Source organism: Ornithorhynchus anatinus, chromosome 18 (assembly GCF_004115215.2).
Source record: "Ornithorhynchus anatinus isolate Pmale09 chromosome 18, mOrnAna1.pri.v4, whole genome shotgun sequence".
NCBI lineage: Eukaryota > Metazoa > Chordata > Mammalia > Monotremata > Ornithorhynchidae > Ornithorhynchus > Ornithorhynchus anatinus.
The window spans coordinates 5,636,462-5,648,260 of NC_041745.1; the positions used below are offsets into that span (position 1 = coordinate 5,636,462).

The following is an 11,799-nucleotide window of genomic DNA, read 5'->3' on the forward strand; positions in this document are numbered from 1 at the left end:
ACTGTTCTAAGCGCTGGGGGGATACAAGGTGATCAGGTTGTCCCTCATGGGGCTCACAGTCTTCATCCCCATTTTACAGATGAGGTAATTGAGGCCCAGAGAAGTTAAGTGACTTGCCCAAAGTCACACAGCTGACAAATGGCAGAGCCGGGATTAGAACTCATGACTTCTAACTCCCAAACCCGGGTTCTTTCCACTGAGCTACGCTACTTCTCTATGTCAGCTGGGTGACTGTGGCCAAGTCACTTCACTTCTCTGGGCCTCAATTTACCTCATCTATAAAATGGGGATTAACTGTGAGCCTCACTTGGGACAACTTGATGACCCTGTATCTACCCCAGCGCTTAGAGCAGTGCTCGGCACATAGTAAGCGCTTAACAAATACCAACATTATTATTATTATTGTTATTTCCCTTCACTCTTTCTTTCAAGAGACAAGGGGACTCTGGGCCTCCTTCGTTTTGGGGCAGGTCAGCGGCTCAGCCTCCGGCCCGTCGTTAAAAGAGAGAGTCCGTTGTGCGCAGGCGCCGAGGCCGGTCGGGCGCGCGCTCTTCGGTTTCGCAGGGGTCAGTGCGCAGGCGCCGAGGCCGGTCGGGCGCGCGCTCTTCGGTTTCGCAGGGGTCAGTGCGCAGGCGCCGAAGCCCGAGGCCGGTCGGGCGCGCGCTCTTCGGTTTCGGAGGTGTCAGGGCGCAGGCGCGGCTGGGCCGGGCCAGGCTGGGCAGGGCCGGCCCGTGCGCATGCGTCCCGGCGGGGGAACCGGGGCCGCCCAGCCGCCCCAAGATGACCGTGCTGGAAGGGGAGAGCTGCGCCTGGCTGCTGGTGCTTACCTCTGTGTTTCTCTGCAGCCTCTTTAAAATCCTCCTCCCTTCTTTCTCCTCCGTTGTAAGTACGCGCTCCCTTCATCCCGTCGTCTTTATTGGAGCGCTCCCTGGGTGCCCAGCACTGGACTGAGCGCTGGGCTGCAGTGAAGGCGGACAGTCCTTGCCCACCACGAGATCACCGTCTGGGGGGCGGGGGGGGGGGAGACAGGCATCAAGACATCGATGTAAGTAAACAGGCGTCAATCTGAATAAAGTGACAGCTATAAAATAATAACGATGATGTTGGTATTTAAGCCCTTTTAATGTGCCGAGCACTGTTCTGAACGCTGGGGTAGATACAAGGTTATCAGGTTGTCCCACGTGGGGCTCACAGTCTTCAACCCCATTTTGCAGATGAGGTAACTGAGGGACAGTGAAGTGACTTGCCCAAGGTCACACAACTGACAAGTGGCGGAGCAGGGATTAGAACCCACGACCTCTGACTCCCAAGTCGCAGTGGCCCCTGGGCAGCTGCTGCCCCAGGCCCTTCCTCAGCCTTACGGGGGAGCGGCAGGAATTTGCGCTCGCCGTGGATGCGCTTACTATGTGCCAAGCGCTGGGGGTAGACAGTTCCCTCCCCACACTGGAGCTATCGGTGCAGGGGTGAGGAATCTTCAAGCTGCCGGCCTGGGTGTCGGGGTCAAGTATCGGGTTTAAATCCCGGCTCTGCCACGTGTCAGCTGTGTGACTGTGGGCAAGTCACTTCACTTCTCTGTGCCTCAGTGACCTCATCTGGAAAATGGGGATTAACTGTGAGCCTCCTGTGGGACAACCTGATTACCCTGTATCTCCCCCAGTGCTTAGAACAGTGCTCGGCACCTAGTAAGTGCTTAACAAATACCAACATTATTATTATTATTATTAGAACAGTGCTCTGCACCTAGTAAGCGCTTAACAAATACCAACATTATTATCGGAACCGACAGCGCCGGTGGGATTCATGTTGCCCAGTTTCTTAATAATGTTGGTATTTGTTAAGCGCTTACTAGGTGCCGAGCACTGTTCTAAGCGCTGGGGTAGACACGGGAATCAGGTTGTTCCACGTGGGGCTCACAGTCTTAATCCCCATTTTACAGATGCGGTAACTGGAGGAACCGAGAAGTAAAGTGACTTGCCCAAAGTCACACAGCTGACAAGTGGCTGAGCCGCGATTCGAACCCATGAACTCTGACTCCAAAGCCCGTGCTCTTTCCAATGAGCCACGCTGCTTCTCTGTGTGACTGTGGGGAAGTCACTTCACTTCTCTGTGCCTCAGTGTTTGGGGGTTTTTTTTGGTATTTGTTCAGTGCTTGCTGTATATCAAACACTGTTCTAAGTGCTGGGGAGATAAAAGTCAATCAGATGGGACACAGTCTCTGTCCCACGTGGGGCTTACAGTCCAAGTAGGAGGGAGAACAAGTATTCGATCTCCATTTTACAGAAGCACTGGGAAGTTAAATGATTTGCCCAAGCGCACTCTGCAGGCAGTTGGCAGAGCGGGATTAGAATCCAGGTCCCTTGACTCCCACTAAGCCACTCTGCTTGTCAAAAAAGCCATCGAGGAATAGTAGCTTCCTGTGCTCCGATTCTCAGTAATAATTGGTAGCATTTACTTAAGGCCTATTAGGAGTAGAATTCATTTTATCCCCAGTGGGTTAAGAAAAAGTGAGGTGATTTGGTGGGGGATCTTTGAGGGCAGAGATCATATTTAAATGGGGCTACAATCCCCATTTGACAGATGAGGTAACAGGCACAGAGAAGTTAAGTGACTTCCCCAAGGTCACACAGCAGACAAGTGGCAGGGCCAGGATTAGAACCCAAGTCCTTCTGACTCCCAGGCCCGTGCTCTATCAACTAGGCCATGAGGCTTCTCCTGAAGCTGTGTTTATTATAATCACAGATGATGATAATTGTGGTTTTCGTTAAGCATTTACTATATGCCAAGTAGACTGTAGATTAGACTGTAAACCTGTCAATGGGCAGGGATCATCTCTATCTGTTGCCGAATTGTACATTCCAAGCGCTTAGTACTGTGCTCTGCATATAGTAAGCGCTCAATAAATACTATTGGATGAATGAAGTACTTTACTAATTGCCAGGATAGATATGCCAGCATTGCAGTCCCGCTCTACCATGTACCTGTTGTGTGACCTGAGTAAGTCACTTAACTTCTCTGTGTCTCAATTCCCTTATTTCCAAAATGAGGATTCAATACCTGTTCTTCCTCTTGCTTACTCTGTGAGCCCCCAATGGCCTCAAAACTGAGGGTGAGATGGGGTGGAGGTTTTTCTGCTTTCTTGCTGAATTCGGTGAGAAAGTAAAAACAACCAAAAAGACTTCTTAAACTAGAAACCCAAAGGAAACAGACAAAATAGACTGGGCAACGCATGGAGACGCAGTGGTTTTCTTTGCCCCCACAACCCTTGGGAAGGTGAGCAACGAGATGGAGCTTGCCAAAATGGCAGCCTAGGCCGAGATTAACTCTCTCCTTCGCCAGCTCTCCACAGGCATCAGTGGGCTTGGCTGGCTCCCCCCACGCCCCACCTGCCCTCCCTGGGCTCCAGCAGGCCTGTTACAATTCTCAAACTGGGAGGAGACCAAAGGACTTACAGTAGATGAGTTGCCTTGTCACTCTGCCCAGCCATCTTTCCTCCCTGGGCCTGTCCTGGCTGTGTTCTCTGGCCCAGGGCTTCTCTCATGTGCTGCTGGAGCGCTCTGACTGCGGGAGTACATACTCCTGCCTGAATCTCTGGGACTGTTGCTGGGCTTCTGGCACAAAGTAAGCGCTTAACAAATATCATCATTATTATTACAAACATGAATACAAATTAGGGATATTTACGCAAGGGCTCTGGGGCTGTGGAGCTGTGTCTTGTGCCGTCGAGTCGCTTCCGACCCATAGCAACACCACGGACGCATCTCTCCCAGAACAATCCGCTCTCCATCTGCAGTTGTTCTGGGAGTGGATCCATAGAGTTTTCTTGGTAAAAATACAGAAGCGGTTTACCATTGCCTCCTTCCATGCAGTAAACCCGAATCTCTGCTCTCGACTCTCTCCCGTCCCGCTGCTGCCCAGCACGGGAGTTTTGAGCTGAGGGAGGGATAAATAAATGGTGCCAGGATGACGCAAAAGGGAATGGAAGAAGAGGAAATGAGGGCTTAGTCGGGGAAGGCCTCTTGGAGGAGATGTGCTTTTAATAAAGCCCTGCAGATGGGGAGAGGGATGATCTGTCGGATAGGAAGAGAGAGGGCATTCCAGGCGAGAGGCAGGATATTTGATATTGATCCACCCCTAAGCCCACAGCACTTGTGTACATATCTTTAAATAATATACTATAAATTACTTATATTAAAGTCTGTCTCCCCCTCTAGACTGTAAACTCATTACGGGCAGGGAACGCATCTGCTAATTCTGTTGTACTCTTCCAAGCACTTGGTACAGTGCTCTGCACATAGTAAGTGCTCAGTAAATACCAGCGATTGCCTGGGAGAGGGGTTGGCGGCCAGATCGACTAGATTGAGGTACAGTGAGGAGGTTGGCACTAGAGGAGCAAAGCGTGCAGGCTGGGTGTAGTAGGAAATGAGGGAGGTAAGGTGGGGGGTTTGGCGGTTGCTTTAAACCCGTTGGTAAGGAGTTTCTGTTTGTTGCGGGGATTGATGGGCAAACATTAGAGGTTCCTGAGGAGTGGGAAACATGGACTGAACAGTTTCACAGAAAAATGATCCAGGCACCAGAGTGAAGTATGGAGTGGAGTAGGGAGAGACAGGATGCAGGGAGATCAGCAAGGAGGTTGATGCAGTAATCAAGGCGGGATAGGATAAATGCTTGGATTAACATGGTATTAGTTTGGATGGCTCACTCAGGCATCTAATTCAGGGATATTCAATGCCTTAAAACCAAGTAGTAATCTATATGGAGAACTCTGGAAATCAAAGCGAAGCCGAATGAATCTGGTGTTCCAGTTTTTATCACATGAAGCCAGCAGCATGAGTCATTTTGCAAAGCTTCTTGTGAAAATTAAGGACAGGTTTTGATGCTCTGAATCATTCCAATTTCTCATTTATACAAATGTAGACTGAATTCATTTTTTAACTTCACAAATTTGCAAAGCATTGTTAAGTAGCATCCCTTTAGCTGAACTAATCAGCTAACCAAAACATCTTTTTTTTTTCCTTGGGAATCTTAAGGGACCATGTTTAATGCCCACCTGTATATTTTCCTCCCAGTGCTTAGTATAGTGTTTTGAACACAGTAAGGACTTAATAAATGCTACTATTTTACTATAATACTTCTGACCTTTTCTTCTGAAGCACATCCTAGTTCATCAAAACATACAAAAAGTACTAAATCCTTCATTTACAGAGATGTTTAGTTAAAGAGTGAAAACCAGAAATGCCCATTAAAGCAGTATCTTAAAGCATTCTTTGTGATCATAATAACTGCATTTAATCTCTTGTTTTTGATTCAATGGTTCAAGCTATTATAAAAAAAGATTAACAATAGGTCGGTGGATGTTGATTCTTTCATATTTTATTTTTTCATGACACTCGTCTGCTGGGTGACCTTGGGCAAGTCACTTCACTGTGCTTGTTATCTCATCTGTAAATTGAGGATTGAGACCGTGAGCCTCACGTGGTACCCCAGTGCTTAGTACAGTGCCTGACACATAGTAAGCGCTTAGTAAATACCATAATTATTATTTAAACTTTTCCAGGGCAAGTCACTTCACTGTGCTTGTTATCTCATCTGTAAATTGAGGATTGAGACCGTGAGCCTCACGTGGTACCCCAGTGCTTAGTACAGTGCCTGACACATAGTAAGCGCTTAGTAAATACCATAATTATTATTTAAACTTTTCCAGGCTTGAGAGAACCTCTCAGGTTTCAACTGGAACTTGTGTGAATGTTTGTTTTCTTGGATGCAATCAGCAGGATTCATTTTGCACAAAAAAACGACCCAAGAGCTGTTCCAGCAAGGAAGCACATAGACATGAGGCATATTGAGGATAACCTACTGAATACTTACCTTGCTCTCAGATATCCAGGCTGCTACAGAAGGATGCAGAGCAGGAGTCACAGATGAGAATGGAAATTCAGAACATGAAACAAGAACTCTCGACTATTAGTATGATGGATGAATTTGCCAGATACGCCAGACTGGAACGAAAGATTAACAAAATGACTGACAAGCTTAAAACCCACGGTACAGTATGTACTATTTGCAGGACACTTGCTTGGTTTTCAGATTGTGATGGCTTGGTACCAATTGAGTCTAATAAAAGATCCTTTAAAAAGGACTCTTCCCTCTGTGCTTTTGCACATTGGTAGATATTTTTTCTGTTGAAGGAATATAGGAGAGAAATTTCATGTTAAAACCTAATGCTGACTGAGTCAGGTATAGAGGGTGGATTTATAGTTACATGATCACTAAAGTTAATGAAAGTATTTAACCTTGAGTGTAATTATTTATACACAGAAGACCTATAGGAACTCAGAACAAACTTGTTGTTTTGACCGCCATTGATATTTTTTTTTCCTTTATAGTGAAAGCCCGAACAGCCCAATTAGCCAAAATAAAGTGGGTCATAAATATTGTTTTCTACATTTTGCAAGTAAGTGAATGTCTTTTGGTCTTACTTTGGTTGTAATCTGTCCTCTTTGGTCTGCGTTCCTCCAGGGAGTGCTAGTGTAAGTGGGGCGATAGGGGCTGGGGGCAAGCCAGCTGGTGCTGTAGGATACCCCGGGTAATGTGGGCTTGGCCAAGTCCCTGCTCGAGGGCTGGCACCTTCACTTTTAAATAAACACAGGGTTGCCATGACTAAGCCACTCCCAAGTCCTCCTCATGCACCCAACTGCCTTGGAGATAGGCTGACTGGTGCACATGCTGAAAAACAGTCCAGATGTTGAGGGAAATACCCATAAAGACCATACTGTCAGTTCCACAAACTGAAGGGTGCGGTAGACATATAGAAACATATCTCTCTCTCTCTCTCTCTCATATATAAACACATACAAAATATCATGTGCAGAGGAACCCTAGAGGGAAAGACACTCAAAAGAAACAAAGGCAGAGACATCCTCTTGAAGGTTGGGTATTCTCCTATCCTGCACAGCTGTGTTTGGGGAATACAACTAAAGACCTGGAAGGTGGGTCAGAATATGCATCCAATCCAGCGATGTGCTCGCCTTGAGATGACTTCTCAGCTGCTTTTGCACGTTGATGTCCTCTCTGAAGGCACATAGACAAGAGATGTGAAGGTGATCATGACCATTTTAGCGAATCAGCCCACTACTGTCCTTGCTATCTATTAGAGATAATAAGGAAGTTGCCTTGTTAGTCTTGTTTTTTTATATATCGGACCCATTCACAAATCTGAAGCAGCAAGTGTTCTCACAACTGAATCTGGACTGGACCGACTACTAGAATACTGGGTCTGTCGGAGGGCTGCAGTTTTAGGTGGATGTGGAGAAATTGTGGAAAGGAAAGGAGGAAACGTGGTTGAAAGATTAACAGATGGGCTGTATAAGGAACGCGATTTGAGATTGAGCCAAAGCCAAGGTTAAAATGAACCATAATGTTAGATAACAGAATAGGGATATATTTTGTTACAGTTTTCTGTTCTTTCTGAGAGGGAGTGGTCTAGTGGAAAGAGCATGGGGCTGTCAGGTTCTGGAACCAGCTCTGCTACTGACCTGCTGGAGTGAACCCTGGGCAAGTCCTTGACCTTCTCTGTCTCGGTTCCCACACCTGTAAAGGGAAAAGAGAACAGCACTCCCTCCATCTTAGCTTGTGAGCCCTAGCTGTGATTGGTGTGATTATCTTGAATCTACCCCAGCATTGAGTACACCAGTGAGGTTATAATACTACTCTGCTGAAGCATTTTCAAATGATTGGAACCTTGGCTTCACCTATTCTGAATTGTCTTTCCAGGCTGCCTTGATGATCTCACTAATCTGGAAGTATTATTCTGACCCAGTAACCGTGCTGCCAAGTAAATGGATCGCTCCGTTAGAGCGTTTAGTAGCATTTCCTACAGGAGTAGCAGGTAAGAAATCTTGCTGCACATAGAAAACAGCATGACCTGCTGTTAAAAGAAACTTATTTTACATTTAAGGAAGTAACCGACTTTGGTTCTTTTCTGGTCGGAAGATGCAACCCTATACTGAGGGCTCCGGCTCTGCCACTTGCCAGCTGTGTGACCTGGGCAAGTCACGTGACTTTTCAGGGCCTCAGTTTCCTCACCTGTAACATGAGGATTCAATACCGGTTCTCCCTCCCTTAGACTGGGAGCCTCAGGTGGAACACATAGACTTAATCCAGTGCTTGGCACGTGATAACAAAGACCCTAAGGAAATAAAAAGTTAGCCACGTTATAGGGATGTGACAGAAACAAATGGGGAGTTTTAACCCTCACTTTTGGCCATTTTCCGTAATTAATGAGCAGTTCACATGGGCCGTACAGGAAAGGTGCAGTCCAATAGAGGAATTCCACTGAGGCTGAGGGGCACAGACAGTTGAGAGACTTTGTATTCTTAGAATAGAGTTACTGTCCTAGAAGAGACCCAGTTACAGAGGGAGGGTTTGGCCATCCGGGCATTTCGAGGGGCCTGCCTTCCACATCCAGCTCAAGGCTATCCATCAGTGAGTGCACAAAAGTTGTCCATTTAGTGACTCACATTGGGCTTTTGTTGTTTCAGGTGGCGTGGGAATTACTTGTTGGCTTGTTGTCTGCAACAAAGTCGTGGCTATTCTGCTTCACCCTTTCAGCTGAAGAGCAGGAAGAACTCCTCCTGATCAGAGTTAATGTGATTTCAGCTGGATTTCTTTTGATTTACTTTTGTTTTCTCCCTCCCCACCATGGTCTGTCGGGTCTGATGGGGAAGGGGGAGAGGGAGGAAGAATTGTTTACCCTCAGAATTGAGCCTAAGTGATTCTCCTTTGACACGCATCAGAAGGGACCCTGCAGCCCTGGATTGGTGGGCTGCCTTGAGCCGCCATTCCCAGGCCACAGGTTTGCAGTCCGCTTTAACACACTACAAAATATAGTGAGCGTTTCAGTCAGTGTAAACAGTGTAAATTCGTAGACACATCCATACGAAAACCTAAAAACGTGTCTTTTAAATCTGCCGTTTGTGCAGAGTCAGTAATACTAAAAGGATAACACTATTAATAAAGCTTCCGTCTTGCAGTTTACGAACCTGATCTTGGTTCAGTGGAGGAGCTTTGCTTAAGAGCTGCTCAAAAAGGTAACAACTTTAGAACTGTCACTGAGTTCAAAAGTCAGTGTTAGATTTACTGGTGGTGATTTTTTTTTTAAAAGTACTGTTTACTGTAACTGGTAATGTGCTGTTTTGTATGTAAAATGTTTGCCTTTTAATGTGAAGCAGTATTTCACAATAAGTTTAATTTGAAAGGTTGTGTTTAGTTAGAATTCAATAACTTGCTTAGGAAGGTGGACCAAGAAGGAGGGGATATCAGATCAAGGGGTTTGACTTAAATTATTTAACTGGAGGCATTAGGATTTTGCCTAAAGATATAGTTCTATAAAGTCTGTATTAGTAATTTTTTCTGGAAATAAAAGCTTTTACAAAGATCAACTCTGGACTTTAACTGGCAGACATAAATATATAATGCAAACATGGTACAAGAGGTAGCGAATTGCCACTGTAAAACCCATTTTATGACCAGAGCATGCGAATGCTCATTAACGTATACTTATTAGCTAATGATCCCGATGATTATTAACAATGCTTTTTGGGAATTCTGAAATACCAATTGCTTCAAGGGAGCCCAGTATCAGGAGGGTCTCTGCCAATAAAGTTGCTGCACATGTCAGGGTTCCTCCCACTGAACCCAGGCACCCCTTTCCCTCCCACTGCAAACATTAGGCGAAAGGGGCGGGGGGAGGTAGTACCTGCGTCTGGGCGAGGTTCTCCACACGAGCAGCCACTTCACCAAACATGCGAGGTTTATATCCAAGTGTTTTCGAGAAGTACAAAGTTAACTGGATTTAATTCAATCTAACTATGAAATCGTGTATATAAAGGAAGAAGGGACTTGAGCATATGGAGCAATGATACACTGGCACCTGGTTCTGGTTACCACATCCTACGAAGAGTATAACCGTGGAGAAGACAGGCACGAAAACGCTCAGGGTGTAATGAGCCAGTTCCCTCTAGGAGGACAGGGTTAGGGTGAAAACATTATGAGTCTTCCGTATGGGAAAGGGGAATGGCTGAGAGGGTATGTGGTTGAGGCCCGCCCACTCAGAAAGTGGGCAGACAGGTGCAAGCAGAATCGTACATCAGGTCCCACGGCACTGGGAGCAAGGGGGAATCCACTGGAATCTGGCAAAGAATTGTAAGGAAAGAAGGAGAGACCCAGAGTAGAAGATGATGGCTCCAAAGAGAATGAGAATGTGAATGCCAGGTTCTCCACAAACCTAGTGGTAGGGCTGTTTCTGCAGACAGATTTTGGGCTGTACAGGAGGTCTGGGATTTTCTCTGACTGACTCCTGTCACCTTGGAGAGCTGGGGCGTGGCACTGCCAGATCAGCTGGACTCTTGGGGAACACAGGTTGCCAGATTTTCATCTTGAGCACTGGGTGGAGGGGCAAAAATGGGGCTGGGACTTTCAAGGTGGTGACGGCTGGGAGAAGACAGGCTTCCAAGATGTTAATGAGCTGCAAAACCACCTCTGGGAGTCTTTCAGCCCTGACTGGAAACATTCAAGCCTTGTCAGTGATGTGAGACGAGCAAAGCTGGGAGTCCAGCTCAAAAAGCTGGAGGGACATTGGCCTCATAGAGTGGGCACCTCTGCCAAGGGAATATCTATCACTGACTGTCTGCCCAGGGCTCTTTCCAAGGATTGAAGTCTGGCAACAAATGTTAGATTTTGGTCAAAAAGTGGGTTTCTGGTAAATTCAGTCTTAGCTCACATGTGCAAATATGGCCAGTGAGCTTTCTTTCAAATATTTTTAAGATGTCCATCTAGACAGGCAAGCCCAGTTGAGGGATAAAATAGCTCTATATGGTGAAAGAAAGGATATGATCAAAAACCTGGGGAAAGCCCCTCTTCAGTATGTTGGGTTTTTTTTGGCGGGGGAGGGGATGTTCTTTTTTGTTGATGTTGCAGCCTCCTTCCTCTCCGTCCAAAGAACCGCTTCTACTGGGAGTTCCTAGAGATATTCCTCAACTAGATTTAAGCTCCCTGAGGTCAGAGATTGCCTAGCACAGTGCTCTGCACAGAGAAGATGCTCAATAAATCCAATTGATTGATTGTGCACTGACCTTTGCATGGGCAATTGAGGATTTTTCGGTCCATGGGAAGGGATGGGGAAAGGTAAAGTTTTCTGCTTTAAAGATTGGCAAACTTCATTTTGCTGAAAAAGTCGACCTTTGACCTCACTATATAAACCAGATATGGAACTAGGCAGCATGGCCGAGTGGGAAGAGCGTGAACCTGGGAGTCAGAGGACTTGGGTTTTAATCCTGGCTCTGACAACTGTTTGCTGTGTGACCTTGGGCAAGTCACTTAAAGTCCCTGGGCCTCAGTTTCCTCAACTTTAAAACAAGGATTAAATACCTGTTCTCCCTCCTTCTTGACCGAGAACCTCGTGTCCAACCTGATTAACTTGTATCTACCCTAGCATTTACAGGAGTGCTTGACATAGTAAGTCCTTAATATAGTAATAATAATCTAACATATCAAATGGGATTTCCCTACTTTTGAGGCAGAATACAGTCCTATGATACATAATGGCTGCCTGTCAAGATAACATCCCCGTTAAGTTGTCTTGAAATTAAGGCAAAAACTAGCTAAAAATGTTCCTTTTCTAACACTCCCTCTTTTCAGAATAGAATCTGCAGTTTGCCCTTTGATTGCAAACCAAAAATTGTGAGAGCTGTAACTGAATACTACCACAGGTGCCCGGAGTGGGAAGGGACTATAAGCTCCTCT

At 46.2% G+C, this 11,799-nt stretch overlaps 1 protein-coding gene across 1 annotated transcript; it reads left to right on the forward strand.

Annotated features, from left to right (window-relative positions):
• Positions 1-700: 700 nt before the first annotated feature.
• On the forward strand, positions 701-9,437 carry GET1 (guided entry of tail-anchored proteins factor 1). The gene is made up of 5 exons (XM_001510752.5): positions 701-882; positions 5,877-6,042; positions 6,384-6,451; positions 7,771-7,885; positions 8,538-9,437. Exons 1-5 carry the CDS (start codon positions 781-783, stop codon positions 8,609-8,611), a joined length of 525 nt encoding a protein of 174 aa, XP_001510802.2. The 5' UTR covers positions 701-780; the 3' UTR covers positions 8,612-9,437.
• Positions 9,438-11,799: the final 2,362 nt, after the last annotated feature.